The following is a 21,277-nucleotide window of genomic DNA, read 5'->3' as shown; positions in this document are numbered from 1 at the left end:
GGATAGTGTTTTTTAGATCCCTGCAGATTGTTCAGGGACATTACACCGCCCCTAATGGAGAAGTCCATTACGTTCGATTATACCACAGTGTATTAGTCTCTGTGTACAATGTTCTCCTGGTTCTGCTCCTCTCGCTCTGCATCACTTCCTGGAGGTTGTTCCAGTCTCCATGGAATTCCTCCACCTTATTATTCCTTTGAGCACAATAGTATTCCATCACCACCATATACCACAATTTGTTCAGCCATTCCCCAATTGATGGGCATCCCCTCGTTTTCCAGTTTTGGGCCACCACAAAGAGCGCAGCTATGAATATTCTTGTACAAGCCTTTTTCCTTATTATCTTGTTGGGGTACAAACCCAGCAGTGCTAACTCTGAAAGACTTTTAAGAGCTCTGATCCATGAGATGGTCAACGACAGCCCTTGGAGATGGATGGAGAAACATGTGCCCTCCCATCACTAACACAGGATGGACTCAGGGCATTATTCTGCGCACACACAATATGTACACAGACACACAACGTGCGCACACACATGTATCATATCACCCACATACAACATGTATGAACATGTACGCACATACATGTATCATATCACCCACATACAACATGTATGTATGTGTACACATAGATGTATTCAACAAATAGAAGTCTCCGCCACAGCCACTTGTTTGGCTCAACTGAATATTTGTTCTAAGGGTTTTGTTTTCTTCTTCTGGGGGTGGAGTAGGAAAGACAGAGAGAAAATAGATTTTTGTTCATTGAAATAACGATGGAGATGCTCATCCCTAGAGCAACTCTTGACGGTCTATTCGGGCAGAGAGAAGCTGCAGTGTGTACCAGCGGAGGGAGTAGCCACACCAGGAGACAGGAGTGTAAAGGGTATAAGGTATGAAGGAATCAAGGGGACCCAAGATGAAAACACGGCTTAGATAGACGCCTGGGCTTTGAGCTAAGAAGAGCTCATCCCTCCCTGGACCATTTTATTTCCTTCCTCTGTTTGTGAAAATTCTTGGGCTTGGCCAGTGCCGCCCCCTCCCCTCGCTCCTGGCTGCTCTGCCGGCCCCTTGATAGCAGAGCCCCCAGAGAAGGAAGGAGCTTGGCTCTCGTTGGGAAGCTGCTTCACCCCCCACATCCCATGGGTTGCCGGGTTCTCCATGGTGTATTTCGCAGCCACCCTTCCTTCCCTTCTCATGGCTTCCCTCCTGGTCTGGGTCCCCCAAACACCTGTTGTAACAGCCTTCCAGCCGCCATCTTCTCTTTTGTCGATTCCATCCTTCTCGGGCTGTACAAAGTCATCTTCCTAAGGCAGAGTTCTGATCAGTCACTGTCCTCACTAACCTCCCCTGGCTCCCATCACCAGACTTATCTCTCACTATCCACCTCTCTCCATCTCTCCATCACCATCTCTCACCCCCCCAGTACAATCTCTCACCCGGCATGGAGTAGAGTTGGGGGGGGAATGGACTCCCCTGACCGCTGCCTTGGGGTCATTGAGGCCAGAGAGGGACTTGATGTGGCCTTTCTCCTCATCCATTAGTCAGGGGTTAATGCTGACTGTTGCTTTGGGGAAGGGCATGATGATTTACTGTCCTGTGACTTGGAGTCATGGGCTGCCTAGGCGAAAGCTTCCTTCCCTGGGATCACTTCCCATTCTTTTGTGCCCATCTTTGACAGCCCCATTCTTTAAAAAAAAATCCTACTTTGTCTTAAAATGGATACTATCTGTCCCAAGACAGAAGAGTGGTAAGGCCTTGGCAACTGGGATTAAGTGACTTACCCAAGGTCATATAGCAAGGAGGTGGCTGAGACCAGATTTGAACCCAGGGCATTTCCTGTCTCCTGGTCTGGCTCTCCATCCACTGACCCATCTCGATGTCCCCCCAAGTCCCATCTCATTCCTCTTGAGTCCTGCCCTCACTTTCCAATGTGTCCTCCCCCCATGTGTCTTGTATTCAGTTTTCTACATACATGCTGTTTCCTCCTATTAAAATGTAAACTCCTCGAAGGCAAGGACAATATGGAGCCCTGTGCTCAGCATGCAGTGGGTGCCAAATAAGTGCATTTTATAAATGAATCAATGAATTAATTCAGCGAGATCTCCTGTATGCTCCAGCCTGATTGGAGCCCCCCCCCCATCTGTATCCCAAATGATTTTAAGGCACAGCCCCGGTTTTCAAGCACCCCACAAGGCACATGGGGAGAGAAGACAATAAGAAAAGTTGTTCTGAAAGACCCATCTGTGGGCAGAAAGTGCCCATCCGCCCTGGGTCGAACCTCGAGATAATCTGGGAGGAGCGCACTGCGACGGGGTGGGGGGTGGCTTGAGCAGTTAGAAAAGGAAGTTGGAGATAAATGGATGATTCCTCTTGTTTTGGTTCTCCCTCATTTCACCCCCAATCATAGCTTCTTCAGCCACATACCAGGGATAATTTCTCAGTCAGTCAAAAATATTTATTAAATATCTACTATGTGCCAGGCGCTGTGCTAAGTTCTGGAGCTGCAAAAAGAGGCAAAAGTTAGTCCCTGCCCTCGAGGAGCTTAAGATCCAACGGAGAGACACCCTGCAAGCATGTTCTTCACTGTGCAGGCTTTCTGGTCAAGGCAGAATGAAATGAAGGCAAATGCGTTGTCCTTTTCCATAGATGTCTGTTGAATGGATGACAAATTGTAATAGCTTATATTTATACTTATTTTACATTAAAAAAATCTTCACCATCTGTCTCAGAATCAATGCTGAGTATTGATTCCAAGCCAGAATAGTGGTAAGGGTTAGGCAATGGGGGTTAAATGACTTGCTCAGGGTCACACAGCGAGGATGTGTCTGTGGCCAGATTCTAGCACAGGACCTCTTGTCTCTGGCCACTCAGCTGCCCCCTAAATTAAAAAAAACCCAACAACCTCATGCATTCTGAGTTAGAACCAGTCTTGAGTATTGGTTCCATGAAAGAAGAGCAGTAAGGGGTTAGAAATGGGGGTCAAGTGACTTGCCCAGGGTCACCCAGCTAGGAAGTGTCTGAGGTCAGACTTGAACCCAGGATCTCTGATTTCCAAGTTTGGTCTTCTATCCACTGAGCCACCAGTTGCCACAATTGCTTATATTTACATAATGCCTTACTGACCCTATATAATCTTGTTGTATTATCACAACACCTCTGAGGGGTAGGCATTTGCGGGGCAAGAACTGTTCTCTCTGTCTTACACAGGAAACATGGGAAACCAAAAATGGAGATGAGAAAGAGACTTTGCCCAATTAATGGATAAACATTTATTTTTTTATTCTTTATTCTTTTATTATTTTTTTCTGGGTTATATATTTCCTTATTATTCATTTTTGTAAGCAAATAATCTTATAAAACCAAACTCCCAAACACAAACCCCCAATTTTTCTTTGACTTAAACATTTTATTTAATTAATTTATTTAATTAATTAATTTAGAATATTTTCTCATGGTTACATGATTCATGTTCTTTCTCTCCCTTCCTTCCCCCCTCCCGTAGCCAACGTGCAACGTGCAATTCCACTGGGATTTACATGTGTCATTGACCAAGATCTATTTCCATATTATTGATATTTGCACTAGGGTGATCGTTTAGTCTCCATCCCCAATCATATCCCCATCGATCCATGTGATCAAGCAGTTGTTTTTCTTCTGTGTTTCTACTCCCACAGTTCTTCCTCTGGGTGTGGATAGCATCTTTCTCATAAGTCTCTCAGAATTGTTCTGGATCATTGATTGCTGCTAGCAGAGAAGTCAGTTACATTCGATTGTACCACAGTGTATCTGTCTCTCTGTACAATGTTCTCCTGGTTCTGCTCCTCTCGCTCTGCATCACTTCCTGGAGGTTGTTCCAGTCTCCGTGGAATTCCTCCACTTTATTATTCCTTTTAGCACAATAGTATTCCATCACCAACATATACCACAATTTGTTCAGTCATTCCCCAATGGAAGGGCATCCCCTTGTTTTCCAATTTTTTGCTACCACAAAGAGCGCAGCTATGAATATTCTTGTACAAGTCTTCATAAACCCAAATTAACAAGTGATAAACTATAGGTTTTCATCTGCATTTATATGGTAAGTGTTTATTAAATGCCCACTGTGTGCCCCATCGTGCTAAGTCCAAGATCCTATGCCAGGTGAGAAGTGGAGCTTGAATGACTTGGAAATCCTAAAGGTCAGTGGGTTGTCCATCACACCCAGAACTGCCTAGAGATGGGCAATCAGAACCTTGATTCAAGGTGGGAGGAAGAAGGCAGGGCAAGCAGCCCAGCTCTTCCCCGGGCTTTGTCCATTTTGGAGAACTTACCCTTCGCAGCCCTAGCCTTGTCCCCTCCTCTGGCATCCTGCATCTTCAGAGCTAGCAACACTTGCTTGAGCAGGTCTTGATGACGGTCCCCGCTCACTTATTGGCGAGCCAGGCAGCCTCTTCCCCATCTTGCATGGAGGGAAGGCTTCTCTGAAAGGAGCTGCCATTTGCTTGGCCTCTGAGGGAAGGCAGAAGGGATTGGGAACCTTTGAAAGAAGATCCAGATGAGTTTCCCCGGGGCTCTCAAAGAGCCGCCACAGACCCACTCATTCCAGGATGAAATTAATAGACTCTAGGTGGCTGAGGTTAAAAGCAGTCACTCTGCTGAAGCAGCATTCGACTTCGTGGAAGGGAGAGTACCTGGCCTCCAGCCCAAATCAAATGTCAATGACCAATCATGGCCGGGCCACCAGACAGCCAGAGAGGAAAATGACTCTCTCCCAGGCAGGCGTGTAATGAGCAGCTTAATGAATTCACAAGAATGTGTCCTTCCCTCCACAGGGACCAAATTCGGAGGCTCCAGGGAGCTCCCGGATAGGATTTCTCTCTCCTGCCTCCCTCCAGAGCAGAAGGATAAATGGGCTCTCATGTTCCCCCAGCAGCCCATTGCCTTGGCTTTGTGACTCTCACCTGGGCAGCCTGAGGTGGAGCTGACTCTTATTTCATGGAGGAAGCCTCCTGGTGCCATTGGATATAAGGCAGGATACTGAACGGCTGGCAGGCTTGGAGGAGGCTCTACTACTCTCAAACGGTGGGACGGTGGGCAAGTCATATCCTTTCCCTTAGCCTCAATAAGCCTCATCTGAAAAATGGGGGCAATACTACTAACGATTTCACAGGGTCGTGATGAGGAGAGAACTTTGGAAAGCTTCAGGTCCTACAGATTGTGTGCTGTTATCACTGACACCTAACCGCTCTTCTCATATATGGGCAGCAGAACCCTGGCTTTGGGGTCAGGAGACAAGGTTGCGAATCCTGACACTGCCATTTACTAGCTGTATGACTTTGGACAAGTCATTTTGCCTCTCTTGGAATCTGCCTCTTTTAAATGAGGTGGGAACTGGGTAATCTCTAATAATATAAGAATATACATACAATATGCCATAAATACTATAAAATGCCACAAATATAATACATGGTATAGATACTATATTATATATTTATATTAATATTTATATTATACATAATACTATAATATCTTATATATCATCATATAATAGATATATTTAGAATGTATTTTAATTAAAATTCTTTTTTGACTCTAAATCCTAGACTTACTTATTCACAGCTATTTGCTCTAATTTTTCAAGAGGCAACTTGATGATCCAGTGCACAGAGGACTGGTCAGGAGTCAGAAAAACACTAATTAGACTCGACTTTGGACATTTACTAGCTGTGACCCCCTCCCCCCTGAAATAACTTTAGCTCTGCCTCAGTTTCCTCAACTGTGAAATGGGGAATTAATAGCACCTACTTCTTCCCAGGGTTGCAAGGATAAAAAAAAACCACCCCCAAACCTTTATAAAGGTCTTGCAAAACCCGAAGCACTCTATAAATGCCATTATTATGGAGATATCATCTGGGGATCCCAATGTGCCTTCCCTCTCAAAATCAATTGACCCTTCTTCCTATGTCTGAAACCTTAACGGCCATAGCCAATCAGCTGGCCAATATTTCTGCATCACCCCCAAGCCAGCTGTTTGGACCGATAAACCGCTGGACTGTTGACTCAGTTCTAGCTAGGCTCCATTTCTGCCGGGTCCCAAGCCTCAAATTGCCCACTTCTTTCTTTAGTGGCTGGGCTTGTCTACCCTGTACAGCCAGCTCGCAATGGCCAATAGCCAGGAAGGGAGAGCTTGGACCCCGGCACAAACCAGGCTTGCTGTGGTTTTTTGTGCTCCAAGATGGCTTGTTCGTAGATCTGTGGTCATAATGGCGAAACCAAAGCCCTCCCGCCCCCCTCACCCACAGGAGCGCCCAAAGGGGTCCCCGTGTGCGGTCTTGGGGAGCACTATTTCTGGTGCAGCCAGGAAGCCTCTAAGTGACTACTGTGTGTTGGTGACTGCAAAGGGCTTTGGGACATTTTAAAAAACCCAACCGTGCCAGATAAGGCCAGCGACAGCAACAAGATGATTCTCCATCCCGTCATCGTGGATGGTCGAATCTTTCCTCCCAGCCCAGCTGTTATCTGGGTCACTGAAATGAGGGTGGTCCAGGGTGAAGAATCTCGAGTTCTTAATACTAATAGCTAAATGTATGTAGTGCTTTCTCTGTGCCAGGCACTGTGCTAAGCACTTCCCACAATTATCTCCTTTGGTCCTCACGGTCAGAGCTGCTTCTATCGGCTCTGACATGTCTTGGGGAGGCCTTGCCTTGTGCCTCAGTTTCCCCTCCTGTTATACAAGAGGGTTGGACCAATGCCTTCTAAAGTCCTCCCCTGCTTTGCATCCTATGATCAGTCAAATTCAGAATCTGGAGAATGCCACCAGGACCCTGGGCACAGCATTGGAGGGAGAGCTGAGGGCGCAGAGACACTACCAGATGCCACTCCCTAACTGTAGAGGCTCGGAGGGGAGGGGTCTGGGCTTGGGTCTTTGCCTTCCTATGGACGGAGGCCCAGGAGGATGCCCGCTCCCTCCCCCAGTGCTGCCACCTTCCCTTGATCTCAGCTCAGGCTGGTGCAGTGGGGGCTGGTGATGGCTCACACGTAGGCAGGCTGGCCACCAGAGGGCACTAGCAGCCCATCCCAAAGAGGCCCTGCTCTTCAGCACCAAGGAGAGCTGGAAAGCATTCTATCAGACTTTGCAAAGCCTGCTATTAATTCGCTGTAATTTCTCTTGCTCGTACTAGGACTTAAGGGCTAAGGAGGGGATGAAGAGAAAGCGTAAGACTTAGGAGGGAGATGAATGTCTCTCACCTTTGGAAAACCAGGATCCTTGAATGTGGGCGCTGAAAGAGAGACCTCAGAAATGGGTGTGGAGTAGTGGAGGATTTGGGTTCCAATCCAGCTTCCGGCCTGGGGTAACGCTCCCCTCCTGGGCCTGATCAGACGGCCTCCGAGGCCCCTTCTGAGTCTACATGGGGGATCGTATCCAGCCCCCCTCACTGGATACAGCAGGAAAGAGGCTTGGAGGCGATGTGGTGATCATCCCAGAGCTTACCCAGATAACAGTCTGGCTTTTCCCTTAGTCTCCTCCCTGTGTGCCCTGGGCTGAGTGATTCCCCCTCTCCCTCCTCATCTGTAAAATGGGGGATCGGACTCAGACCTCTGAATTCCTTGCTGCTTGAATAGTCTGACTTCTAGCTCTAGAGATTTTGTGAGCCCCCCAAGGCAGAGAATTCCAGGAGAAGGAACTGGACCAAGCAGAGGACAGCCACAGGCGAAGGAAACACCAGGTTTCCCTGGGGGTGGGACGGGGGGATCTCTAGAACTCACCACTGCCTTCTGGACACCCCAGAAATGCATGAAGGCCTCCGGCTGGCCTGATGCATGCTTCCTGCCGACAGAGCGCCCCCTCCCCACTGCGGACGCCTCGGCAAGTTAACAACGCCACACCTGGCTTTCGGTGTAATAAAATGATTTTATTTACACAGTAACATGAATGCCACAGCGTCCACAGCAAGTACCACAGCAAACCAGAGCATAGAATTGCCCCCCAACGACAGAGGGAGATTTAGTTAATATATTTATACATCTATAAAATGGGTGACCAGAGAGATGAAGCTTCAGATAAAGCAACCAAGACGAGCTTTCCCAAGAGAAAGCTTCCACGGAGCGAGGGGCAGGCCTGGGAGAGTCATTGGAAAGAAAATTCCAAGGACAAAGCCCAGAGAGAAGGAACCTCTTTAATCGGGTGACCCCGGAGCCCCCAGCCCTCCTGGCAACAGCAGAGAATCCTGACCTAGCCCGTTCAGACCCAGAACCTTCTGACACGGGCGAGGTCAGGGACGACTCTTCGCGTCGGACCAAGCAGTGCGAGTTGTCCTTTCCAAGAGTCTACCCCGGAACCTTCGGGTAGTTCAACATTCAAACCTATCTGCTGTGTGTGGGTTCACACGCACCCCAACCCTTCCTTCCTTCCCCTCCAACACACACACAAGCACACACACGCACACGCACACACACGAAGGGCCAAGTGGAATTTCGGAAATACGATAAAGTTCATAGTAATATATATGTCTTTATATTTCTTCTATGTAAAAAAATTTCCAACGTCCTCTGAATCCCTGAAACCACCTTGGATTAAAAAAATACAGAGGGTGAGATGGATGGGAAGAGGCTGACCCACCGCACGGACACTCCTCTCGGGGCTGCGGCGCCCGAACAGGGGCAGGCTGCTCAGGTGGAGAACGCAAGAGGGCCAGACAGCCGGGGAGCCCCTCTCTCCTTCTGGGCACTTAGTAACTGCTGCATGATGGCATGATGAGCGAGTGGTAAACACCTCTACAGGAAGGTTTATCAAAACATTCACAATCCATTAAAGAAATCTCCCAAGAATTCTTTAAAGCACCACCTACGGAAACCATCATTAAAAAGGAAAAAAAAGCCTTCAAATACAGTGTCAAAGAGACGGGCTGTTTCTTCACCAGGGGATCTCCAGGGAAGAGCTCGACAGCCCCTCGAGAGGGAAGAAGGGGAGAGGAGAGGTCAGGTTCTTTGGAACCGTACATTCAGCCCGGTGCTGTTTGTTTTTTTGGGGGGGGAGGGGATGTGACTTTTGTTCTCTTCCTGTCCTAACACATGACTGTTTTATATATAGGCAAAAAAAGAAATAAATAAGGAAATCTTTTCTAAGGATGGAAGTGGATTGTGTGTCCATTTCCCTCTTCTGGCTTCACCTTCAGCGCCAGGGTGAGCGGGGCTCCATTTCTTTGGTACCATCCCTCCCGCCCCCTCTCGGTTTGGGTGCTGGGACCTGCCCACATGCCCTTGGGGCTGCTGAGGGCAGCCGGTTGGATTTCAGTGCACACTTAAGAGCAGTGATTTGAAGTCAAGGGTGCAGATCACTTGGGGGATGGGAAGAGTATTAACTCAACTGAGGTAAAGTGAATCATGCGGTTAGGGAGGAAACAGAACAATAAATGACTTGCTCCTTAGACTGAGCTACACTTGTGGGAGTCAGGGTAGCAATACTGGATTCTGGGTTCAAATTCTGACTTTGGTACTTCCTAACACCTGATTCTTAGAGAACCCTTTAGGTCTTTGGACTCCAAAGCCAAGCTTCTTCCCTCCCTTGGTATGAGACCCTGGAAAACCATTTGTCTCTTCAAAGTCTCGTTTCTTTCTCTGTAAAATGGGAGTAACACTCTCTGTACGGCCTCCTCCCAAGGTAGAGCCGTCTGTAACCATTTGTAGGTAGGCACCATCCCTTGAAGAGGATGGAAGGAGAAAGGGGCGGAAGGAATCCCCTCCAGACTTGGGCTTCAGTGCCAAGATGTCAGAGCCCTCCCATGTCATTTGCTTGGATCTTTATCTCCTGCTGACTTGTTTAGAGAGGGTAAACGTTAGCTCTTAGGAGGCCCAAGAAGAATTCAGATGTCTTTAAGTCCTGCTTGCTCTCGGGGCTTGCAAATGGTTTTCCAGCCTCCTCCGGTTCGGGGCTTAGGTCCGGGGAGCCTGCTCTGACCGTCTCACTTCATTTGACCCAAAGGCCCTTCGGAAGTTCTCCAGTGCCGGGACGTTCCAGCCAGATTCTCTCGAAATGGGACCTGCTTTAATATTTCCATGCAGAGGGGCCTCGAGGTCTCCAGCCTTACACCGAGGCTGCACACTCATTTGGGGTTTGGAAGCAAAAATGGATTCGCTTCATCTTTGAGGGGATGAGCGACGTCCTGTTCCTCGTGGATCGAAATGTATTTTCCCCAACTGTAAAACGTCGGTCTTCTTCCTCGGGATCAGCTGGATAACGGCGGGGCCGGGGATTCTGCAGACCAGAGAACCGCGTTTCGAATTCTCCTCGAGCTCCGGGCCCCGCTGGAGCGCCCTCCCGATGACCTCATCCCATGGTGGGGCCCCTCAGATTTCAATTGCGCCCCTTTCTGAGCCCGAGATGTGACGCTCAGCTTCTGGAGCCCTGGTTCGCCCAGTCTTGAGAGGCTGCCTTTTCCCACCGCATGCTGGCGACGTCTCTGAACGTGGGTCAAACTGCCAGGGATCCCCTTTGAAGAGCAGATTCTGATTCTAACAAGGCACTTGCTCTGTTCTAGGTCCCGTCCCTGGTCTTGGCAGCTCTCGCCTGGCCCTCCTCTTCCACTGACCCAAACGGGTCCGAGCTCTGGCCTTGCTCTCTCTGGCTTTATCAAACGGCTCGCTTTAAATCGCGTTCAAAAGGCTGCTTGATGTGTGCACTCTTGATACAGATGGACGTGTCTGAGGCGGAGCCAAGGGAAAAGGAGAGTCTCTATTTCCCATCCATGGTGCTGCCCGCCAACTGGTCATTCCTTGAGAGGACTGAAAGGGCGCTGGAGCTCCTAGGGCCGGCCACAGGCTCGCTGTCCCAGCGGAGGCGGATTCGGGATTCCTGCCGCAGCTGTCACACGGCTAGAACGCTTGCCACGACTGCGAAGAGCCGGAAGAGCTTTGTTTTGGAATCACATTCTTGGAAGATCACTTGGGGCGGCTCCATCGGCGTCCTCGCGTCGGGGCAGGCTCAGGCCGTGGTTGGCCCCCCCCAAAGAACAGCTTCTCCCCCCTCCCTCCCAGAGAAGGCAACTCCCAAGGGACCCCCACTCAAAGCAACAGCCCGACCTGGTAGCCCACCGAGCAAACGTCGGGAGGGGATTCGCGCTCCCGGGACCATCTCATGGCCTCCAGGCTGACCCCGACCTCTGACACTTTGGCTGAACTTCTTCAGGAACCGCTGGGCTGGCAGAGGCCGGTGTTGGGGCTGGCAGAGGCCGGTGTTGGGGCTGGCAGAGGCCAGTGTTGGGGATGGCCTGTGTTGGGGCCTGCAGGGGCTGGCAGAGGCCGGTGTTGGGGCCAGCAGAGGCCGGTGTTGGGGCCGGCAGAGGCCAGTGTTGGGGCCGGCAGAGGCCGGTGTTGGGACCGGCAGAGGCCGGTGTTGGGGCCGGCAGAGGCCGGTGTTGGGACCAGCAGAGGCCGGGGCCGCACAAGCTAGCGCTGGAGGCCAGCCTTCTGAGGCTGGAGAGTGGGAGGGAATCACCAGGATCAGTCATGGCACACACAGACAGACGGGAGACAGTGAGGGATCGAGGAAGGCTCGGGGCCCTGCCCGGGGTGTCAGGAGCCTGACAGGGTGCCACCAGGCCGGGAATGGGTGGCCTTTGGGGCCCAGACCTTCTGCCTCTCCACTCTGGAGCTGGCCTGGGTCAGGGGATGAGCCCCGCTCCCACCCCCGCCCAGGGGTCTTCTAGGGAGATGACGGCACCCACGGGAAGGAAGAGGACACCCATCAAGTCCCAGGACTGCCTTTTCCATGAACACAAGGGAGCAGGACAGGACAAGGCGCCCCCTCTCCTCCTCCTCCCCTCTCCCCTCCCCCCTCCCCCCCAATTAAAGCCCGCCCCAGGGCGGAGGCATTTCCAAGGGCGCCGCGTGTTCGAAGTGGCTACTTTGTTTTCACGGCTGACGTAAAGGGATTCCTCACAGTTTCGAACGAAGCACGCGCGCACACGCGCACGCACACGCGCGGAGCCTCGTCTGGTGTGCCGGGGGAGGACGGGGAGGGTCGAGTCCCAGCGGCGGCGCAAACAGTGCACGAGAGGGCTAAGAGGACAGACAGGGATTGCACATAGATCCGTGGGCGCGGGCAGCGCCTGCCGGACTGGTAACACTGAGGGGGCGCTGGGGGGGCCGGGCCGGCGGGCCTCCCCGCCCCCCCCCGGCGCCCGGGGCTAGCGCTGCTGCAGGATGTCCACGATGCCGCCCAGCGAGTCGGTGGTGGCGAAGGCCAGGTACTGGGCGCAGAGCCAGTCCTCGAGGCTGACGCCGCCCGCGCGGTCCAGGGCCTTCTCGGCGAACTTGACCATGAGCAGCGTCCGCTTGATGTCGAGCCAGCTCTGCAGCGCGGCGCCGCGCGGGCCGGCGGGGCCGCCCAGGCTCGGGAAGAGGTCCTGGCGGGGGCCCCAGAGCAGGCACTGCAGCACGCCCTTGGCGTCCGAGATGAGGATGCGCTCCGAGGGGTTGGGGTGCAGCAGGCAGCCGGCCAGCTGCTGCAGGCCCCACGAGTAGGGCGAGCGGCAGGGGATGCGCGGCAGGTCGGCGCGCGTGTACTCGCGCTCCTTCAGGCCGGGGCTCTCGTCGAAGGGGTTGGCCAGGTGCAGCATCTCGTAGATGAGGATGCCCGTCTGGAACTCGTCGCACTTCTTGTACTGCGTGGCCGTCAGGATCTCGGGCGCCAGCCGCGAGCGGTCCCGCAGCGCCTCGGGCTCGGCCAGCCGGCTCTTCTGCTTGGCCTGCGAGAAGTTGCTCACCAGGAGCCGCGCCGGGCCGGCCTCGGCCTCGGGCCGGCCGCGGATCAGCAGCAGGTTCTCGAGGCGCAGGTCGCAGTGCGTGACGTGGTAGGGCTTCAGGTGCTCCAGGCCCGAGCACAGCTGCAGCAGCAGCAGGCACACCTGCCGCTCGTACGCGTCGGGGCTCCTCCCGTGCCGCGCCGAGGACTCCCGCACGAAGTCGGCCACCGTGAGGTGCGGCACCTCCCGCGTGATCACCACCACGTGGCTGCGCTGCTGGCCGGGGCCGCCGCCCGCGCCCGCCTCGGCCCCTCCCCCCTCCCCGTCCCCGTCCTCGTCCTCGTCCCCGGGGGTGTCGGGATCCTCCCAGGGCAGGAGCCGCAGGGGGACCTCGGCCAGGAAGTGGCCGCAGTCCTGCTGGATGTTGAAGTGGACGGCCAGGCTCTGCCGCACGGCCAGGCTGTGGTAATACTGCTGCGATTCCTTCGCTTTGCTTTTGCAGATCTGGAAAAAGAAAAGAGGGATTAGAGGCGGCCTCTCTGCCCCTGCGGGCCGACGACCATTTCTGGGCCCCCCCCAGGCCCAGAGGAGGAGGAGGAGCCTCGGAATGGAGCTGTCTACGGTCTCAGGTGGGGCTCCCTCCCCCCACTCGGGCCCCTCCAAGACCACCTCCTTCCCGTGCGCACAGAGGCTCCGGGGGCAGAGCGGCACGCCGAGGAGGCCTCGGAGAGGGCACCCGGGAGGAGGGTCACCAAAGGCTCCAGGGCCGCCCCAGATCCCAGGCACAGGCACGGCCTTGGGCAGGGCCCTCCTCTGGCTGTCCAGTGGCCTCTGCAGGGCCTCCGGGGCTCCATCTCTGAGTCCTGAGGGGTGGATACAGAGCTCGGGGAAGGCGCCTGCTGTGGGTGTGAAGGGTCCGGCAGAGCTCTCCCTCAGGCTGGGCCCCCTCAGGCCGGGCCCCCAGGCCCGAGGCCTCCCCTGAGAAATGGGGGCGCTGTTCTCGTGTTGGCCACCTCTGGGGCTGCCACGTGCCTGGCCGCCTCCAGACAACGGAGGAGCGTCCTGGCCTTTCCTCAGTAAGTTCTCTGGGCTGTCGCTGCGCTGCACTCCCTCCCCAGCGCGCGGGCCTCCATCACGGCCACACACAAGCCGGCCAAGTTCACCCTCCCTCCGGCCTCCCCTGGCTCTGCGCTCCGAGGGACGCTTCTAGGACAGGACCAGAGGCAGGAGGCCTCCAGGGCGGGACGGGGCAGACCCGGCTCGGGCAGCCCCTCCTTTGCCCCCTACCAGCTCCGGCTTCCTCGGCGCCCTCGTCCGGACCCCTTGGCGGGGAGCTCGGCCAGCGGGGCACACGGAGGCCGGGGAAGGCTGGGTGACTTCGGGGAGTTCACTCACGAGGCTCCTGGCCAGCCAGACTCCCCCCAACGCGGCGATTCCCAGGCTCTGGGGCAGACGGGGACAGGAGATGGACAAGGCCCCACACCTGTGGGGGTCCCTATGGGAGGTGTCGGGGGATAGGAACAGGGGAGGGCTGTTGTCCCTTCCCCTCTCTGGCTCTGCTTCCTCATCCGTAAAGCGAGGACTCTGATCTAGACGGTGCCGGAGCTTCCTTCCAATTCTGCGTCCAAAGACCTACAGTAAAGGCCCAGCTCTCTGGGCCTCACTTTCCTCATCTGTAAGATGGCCGCATGTCTGAGTGTGCCGTGGGCCGCGAAAGGCTGGGCTCTCCCCAAAGGGCGGTCGTGGGGGGCTCTCCCACAGCACACAGACGGGAGATGCCCTAAGCAGTGATGAGCACGTGGCCTCCAGCCCATCTCCGACCAACATGGCAGCCACGCTGCAGGAGTTAGCTCGGGGGGGGAGGGGGCAGAAAGAGGGGGGCATACAGTGACCAAAGGACCAAACAGGAAACGGTCCCTGCCTTCGAGGAGCTCTGAACCACCCCCACAATGGAGGCTCGCCTTTGAGAGGAGCCCCAATGCCTTCTGTGGAAATCACAAGCTTGAGATCATCTGACACGAGTGTAAAATAGTGAGGAAAATTAGGTGAAAAACCTCTCTCTCTCCTGAGAATTCTGGTCCTTTTTCCCTGTGTGAGACCCGAAGGAGAGCCCGGAAGCTATTCTCCACCGGACTCTGGCGCCCTGTGGGGCAGGGGTCCACGCGAGGCCGTCAGCGTGCCGGGGAACCAGGACCTGCCGCGTGAAGGTTGAGGGAAGATGATTCAGTCTCACCACGCTGGCAAAAACTCTCATTAAGCCAGGTTTGCTGGGATGTCCAAAGCCTGTTCAGCACTGCAAAGAGGGGGAGACGTTCGGAGTGCCTTAAAAAAGCCCTTTGGGCTTGAGTGGGTAGAAAAGTCGGGTACCCCACCCGAATCTACGCTCAACGCCAGCTGGACTCTCAAAAGGAGGTCCAAAGAAAGAACGAGAAGTCAGTCAGGCGCTTTGGGCTTTGCTCAGAGGAGGCCCAAACACAGGGCCAGACCGCGCAGGCCGGCGTTTCTTACGCTCCCCATCTTGCGACATTTAGAAGAAGAGCAGACGAATGGGCCACTGATCTTAAGGGTAGATGGAAAGAGGAGAACCTGGGCCATGAAATAGGGGAAATAGCAGGGCTTCCAACTGGTTTAGACCCATCAAAAGAGTCACAATTAAGCACACAGACCTATGGAGATTTCCATAATCGGATTTCTCCTAGGATGGGTATCTCATAAATCTCCATTATGGAGCCCACTATGATGTTAATTTAGATAGGAGTATTAAATTCTGAGAAATAATGTTCTGTGCACTCCACAGTGGATCTTTTTCAAATATTAATAACTTGGCTGTTTTAGGTTTTACAAACCTAAATGACCTGCCTGCCTCCCGGTGATGAATTTCGAGGCCCAAAGAGTCATCTAGACAGCAAAGCACTGTCTCGGGACGGAGGGACGACGTCACTTCTGGAACCTCCTGGAGGCTCCCTGAATGCTGCCCTTTCATTTGTGCCTCCTTCAGTCCAGGGGCAGAGCTGGGCCAAGAGTCACGGGGGTGTCTGGGGCCATCTGCAAGGTCTTTGGACCCCAAGACGCCCTTCCTGGAGGCTGCCGCCTTCTGATCATCTTGAAGGAGGAGCAAAGGCACTGCAGAGGCTGCAGATCACAGCCCAGACTGGCCCTCTCTATGTGCGGAAGGGATGCTTCATCTTTCTCTGCTACCTTGAAACAGGTCTGGGCAGCGGTGAAACCCGGCTCTGCCTGGGAAGGGAGCCGTGACCCCGCCACACCCACGAGGGAGGCCCGTGCCTGCGGGTCAGAAGGCTCCCGACAGCCTGGGAGGCTGAGGAGCCCACGCTCGGGGATCCCCAAGAGTGCCCTCCCCAGAGAGGGGCACCCCGAGACACGGGGTCCTGGGGGTGATAAGGCTCCAGAGCAAAAAGGGGGGGACCCCTGGTCGCTCGGACTGTCCGAGGAAAGTCTGAGGGCTTTTCAGGCCCGACAAAAAGCGCGACGTCCAAAGGCTAGAAAGCAGAGTTCGGCATCGCAAACCTCCGCTCAGGAGGGGGAGGAGACAGCCGGAGGGAGCAGCGTCAAACTGCCTTTTCCCGCAGTCTCCTCCGATCCGCTGAGCAAAACGTACTCCTTGCCCCGGAGCTGCTGTAACTGGCACCAGGAGCCCTGCTGGCTGGGGAAGGAGGTGTTCAGGCGTTTCTCCAGACGCCTTGTGGCGCGTGACTTTGGGGCCTACCTCCAGGCACGTGACTTTGGGGCCTACCTCCAGGCACGTGACTTTGGGGCCTACCTCCCAGGCAAAGCGGAGTGGCTGATTTTGTAAGACGAACCCAGGCCAGCACGGTGAGGTTTTCCAAAGGTGGAGGGCGCGTGCGTGGCCACGCTCCCCGAGAGTCCGCTCAGGTCAGGGCTGGGTCTGCCCCTGACTCCGTGTTCCACACAGGACCCAGGAAGGGGCGGGCAGCCAGAGGGGCGTCCCTCAGAGAGCCAGGATGACGGGCAGCCTCGTGTGAGGGACCTCCAGCGGGTGGAATACCTGCTCCGTCTTCACGGGGGGGAGGGGTCCCCCCAGCCCAGGAGGGCGAGAAGGGGCTCTGCTCTTCTTAGGAAAGCTCACCACAGCCACAAGTTTGTGCTCGCGGCTGAGGCGGGCCTGGCCCCCTCGAGACACCGAGTCCCAGGCTGGACACACGGCTCGGCTCCCCAAATGCTCGGCACCCGGCTTGCTCGTCCTAGGGTGGGCCTTCCGCTGACTTCTGCTCTGTGGGCAGCGCACGCACCTCTCCTCTGCCTCAGGCCGGGCATGCTTCGGGGCCTCAGCGAGCCCTCGGGAAGATGGACGCACCACAAGCCCGGCAGCACCCACCCCATCTTGCTGAATGACGCCAAAACGAAGCCGAAGAGGAGACACAGCGTTCAAAGCAAACCTGCGGGCCCCACGGCGACAGGCCGGCCTGCTGTGTCTAGGGAGCCTCCGGGGGGGCCTGGCACCCTCCTCTGGCCCTGGTGGAGCCGCGTCTTTGCCACCTCTAAACGTCCCAGACCACAAAGGAGCGCTCGCTCCATCAATTAGGGCTCTGGGCGTGCCAGGAGGCCATGTGCCCAGCATTGGCCTGGCCCAGTCTCTCTCCTAGGCCCCGGTGGCTCTCCATCACATGATCCCACGATTTATGGACATGGCAGGCCCGGTACCCAGAAGCCTCGGGAGCATCAAGCTTACAGACAAAATAGAGCACATCCTTTTATATAATAAAAATGCAAACATCGGGATTATAGAGTATATTACGGATCATTCAGATGAGGGAAGGAGATGGAGATAGACAATCATGGCTTAGAAGGAAGACAATCAGACGAGGAAACAGAAAACGGGGCTCGAGGCTCAGCTGGGTCACACATACACTCCCTCGCTAAAAACCACAGAAAATGGGCCTGGAAGACCTGGAGGTCTCCTTCCATCCTGACATCCCATCATGCCATGCTCCTTGGGCAGGAGGCACTCGGCCCCACGGGGAGAACAGATGGAATGCTGGATCTCTGCCATGGCCCCTGGGTGAAACTCTGAAGCACTCTGGGCAGCGAGGACGCGTATGCTAGGACGTTTCGGGAAGGACGTATCATTTAGAAGCTCAATCTTTGTGAAAAGGTCCATTCTCAAGAAATCCACTCCATAGCCTCAAAGAGAAATTCTGCATGGAACCGTACTATTTCATCTTCTGTTTTTAGGGTTCTCTACAACAGACAGTGCAGAACCCAAGAGAACCATGTGAGGGCAGGTAGGTGGTGCAAGTGGATCTGTGTGAGTTCTACTCTGGCCTCAGGCACTTAGCTGTGTGACCCTGAGCAAGTCACTTAACCTGTTTGCCTCAGGTTCCTCATCTGTAAGAGGAGCTGGAGAAGAAAACAGCAAAGCATTTCAGTATCTTTGCCAAGAAAACCCCAAGAGTCAGACGTGACTGAACGACAAGAGTAATTCTTACATTCCCAAATCAAAATTCCAGGATGTTTGCATGTAAGAGGAAATCTTCATCTCTGGTGAATAGATGGGAAAACTGAGGGACAAAGCGGTTCAAGAACCTGCCCAGCGTTCGGCTCAGAGCTCACTTTATATGACGTTGCTTGGGAGCAGAGGCTGGAGAGGTGGGCCTCCCTGGAGGGAACGGTGAAGCATCCTTCTGCCACCTGGCTACGGCCGGCCCAGGGGACAATGTCTAGGCACACACAAGCTCAGCAGCCAGAAGCTCTTCCTGTCAAACCCACTCCAGGTCGGAGGCTGCCGGGCCCTTCAGAATTCACCGGGGCCTGAAATGAGGCGGCCACTCACCAACGCCGGCTCCAAGCGTGTGTGTGTGCCATTTGGGGCGAGAGGGGAGAAGTTCTGCTGACTCCTCGCTCTTGGTGGTCCGCGTCGAGCGTTTTTTATGTTGAATTAAGAAATTGGAACCTTCGGTTCCTTCCACGTCAGTAAGCCAGTAATTAATTACCCGTGTCTAGAGTTTGAACAAGCTGGAACTTCCGACCAGTCACAGTTGTTTGTTAATTCTTTCTCATTTGTGTCTTGCTTTCTCAGCATCCTCGGGAATGAGATAAACTGGGACTGCATCCCGCAGAGCTAGAGAAGATGCTGGTCTCCCCAGCTCGCCTGGACAGACTTAGCCATGGATTTGGAAGAGCTCAACGCTAAGACGTTGCTCTCCTGGCACACCTGCTCTCCCAGAACCTCCCCTCTGAAGGCCTCTGCCAGATGCTGCTAGAGGAGCATCCGTAATGCTTTGTAGGCTTTAAACAGCCCCAATAGCCGGCCATTGACAAGTTGGGTTGTTTGTATCATTATTCATTTTGATTTGTTTTATTCTCCTTAATGTCATTTTGGTCCGATTTCCTGCATTGTCAGTGGCTCCCATCGATGGGAAAACACCTCTGGGGGGAGGTCCCTGGCCACGCTGGCCGGGGAGCTTTTGAGGTCCTCGGGGACGTGGGAGTAGGGGAAGGCCCGCTCTTACTAGAAGTCCTGGCTCCAATGGGGCACGGTCCGTCTGTGTGGCCCAAAGAAGGGGGAACGTCAAGCCAGAGTCATCTTTAAATCCTGGCCCTGCTGCTCCTGAGCCGGGGCCCCTCGGGGGAGACACTCTCCACCTCTGGAGGGCTCAGGTCTCCTCGTGCCTACAACGGGGGGCCTACGAAGCCTCTACAGGAACAAGGGACCAAGGCCAGCTCTGGGACTCCACTTTGGGGCCTGCAGATTTGGGGGTTGGTTGGTTCTCTAGCCAAAGGTCTCTTCATGAGTTTGGGTGGGAAGGAGGTTAAGCCGGTCTAGTGGCGTGGGGATGGGAAGGGGCCTATTTGAGTGGAGAGATTTGCACCCTGGATCCAGTGTAGACCGAGATGACAAACACACGTGTGCGCACATCTCCATGCAACAAATGAAAAGGGATCAGCAGCCACAAGAGCAAAGACTCGATCACAGATCTGCATCGTGCAGAGGCCCCCCAATTCAGCCCCTTTATTGGACAGACGTGAACACGAAACCCAAAGGGAGAGCAGGCTTCCCTGAGCCTGTTTGGATCTCCGTCATGTCCAAAAAACGACCCCCATGTCTCCCTGGAGGGATACCCGATTCCCGCTCCACCCGGCTGCCTGGCTAGACGAGATCCTTCATCTCTGATGGTTACATGAACAACCATTTATTCTTGCCAAAGGCTTCCTCAGGGACCCCGGAAGGGCCACGCTTCAGTTAAGACGGCTCCGGGGCTCGGAAGGAGGCTCCCCCGCTTGGGTCCGATGTGGCCTCACATCTCTGCCAACGACTCGCACGGGTGCTACGCTGAGCCATTTGGACCACAGAAGATGCAAAGATGGGCACGGTGCAGCATGTGCCATGACAGTTTGGGCCCCTTTAACCGAGGCCAGAATCCGGCTCTCAACCCAGCGAGATAGTCTTGTGCTTGGGCTGATTTCACAAGCCTGAGATGGACAATAACGGCAGGAAAGGCAGCCCTTGAGCCGGGCCCCAGGCTGGATTCTGGACTCTGCTGGAGGCCCCGTGGCCTTGGGCAAGGGATTTAGCCTTTCCAGACCTCAGGGTCCTCCTGTGTAAAGGGCGGCTGAGCTGGACCTCTGCAAGGCCCCTCACAGTCCACAGCTCTGCTCAGAAGGATCAGACAGATTTTCTAGGGCATCCCCTAGAACTGTCAGGCACACTCTGCCGGGCGCTGCGGCTGCCCGCGAGGAGGTCCTGATCTCCTTGGCCGGCTGCAAGGGGCACGCGCTCAGGGCCGCTTCAAGGAACCCCTGGGCGGGATGATGCTAGGAAGGGGAGCATCGGCATGGTAATAACCAAGACCCAACAAAGGCCTGGAGACCCCAAGGGAAGAACAGAGGAGAAGCGGCAAGCACGCGGGCGTGGGAGGCGAGGGGAGGGGAGGCGAAGCGAGGGAGGCGAGGGAGGCGAGGGAGGTGAGGCGCAGGAGGCGAGGTGAGGGAGGCGAGGGAGGCGAGGGAGGTGAGGCGCGGGAGGCGAGGTGAGGGAGGCGAGGGAGGCAAGGCGAGGGAGGTGAGGGAGGTGAGGGAGGCGAGGGAGGCAAGGCGAGGGAGGTGAGGGAGGTGAGGGAGGCGAGGGAGGCGAGGTGAGGGAGGCGAGGCGAGGGAGGTGAGGGAGGCGAGGCGAGGGAGGCAAGGTGAGGGAGGTGAGGGAGGCGAGGTGAGGGAGGCGAGGCGAGGGAGGCGAGGGAGGTGAGGCGAGGGAGGTGAGGGAGGCGAGGGAGGCGAGGCGAGGGAGGTGAGGGAGGCGAGGCGAGGGAGGCAAGGTGAGGGAGGCGAGGGAGGCGAGGTGAGGGAGGCGAGGCGAGGGAGGTGAGGGAGGCGAGGCGAGGGAGGTGAGGGAGGCGAGGCGAGGGAGGCAAGGTGAGGGAGGCGAGGCGAGGGAGGTGAGGGAGGCGAGGCGAGGGAGGTGAGGGAGGCGAGGTGAGGGAGGTGAGGCGCGGGAGGCGAGGTGAGGGAGGCGAGGGAGGCGAGGCGAGGTAGGCGAGGCGAGGTGAGGGAGGCGAGGGAGGTGAGGGAGGCGAGGCG

General features: G+C 55.2%; 1 protein-coding gene across 6 annotated transcripts in view; it reads right to left on the bottom strand.

The window, feature by feature from the left end:
• Nucleotides 1–7,870: 7,870 nt before the first annotated feature.
• The window catches only part of PEAK1 (pseudopodium enriched atypical kinase 1), a 280,397-nt gene continuing 266,990 nt past the window's right edge, over nucleotides 7,871–21,277 (bottom strand). For all 6 annotated transcript variants that reach the window (XM_056796714.1, XM_007477975.3, XM_007477974.2 and 3 more), the window contains one exon: nucleotides 7,871–13,225. In XM_056796714.1, coding sequence (XP_056652692.1) covers nucleotides 12,164–13,225 — 1,062 coding nt within the window. In that variant the 3' untranslated portion in view covers nucleotides 7,871–12,163. The remainder of the gene's footprint in view (nucleotides 13,226–21,277) is intronic.

The sequence above is a fragment of the Monodelphis domestica genome, chromosome 1 (genome assembly GCF_027887165.1).
Source record: "Monodelphis domestica isolate mMonDom1 chromosome 1, mMonDom1.pri, whole genome shotgun sequence".
NCBI lineage: Eukaryota > Metazoa > Chordata > Mammalia > Didelphimorphia > Didelphidae > Monodelphis > Monodelphis domestica.
The sequence above is the reverse complement of the archived record's forward strand: the minus strand, read 5'-3'. Positions and strand labels throughout refer to the sequence as shown.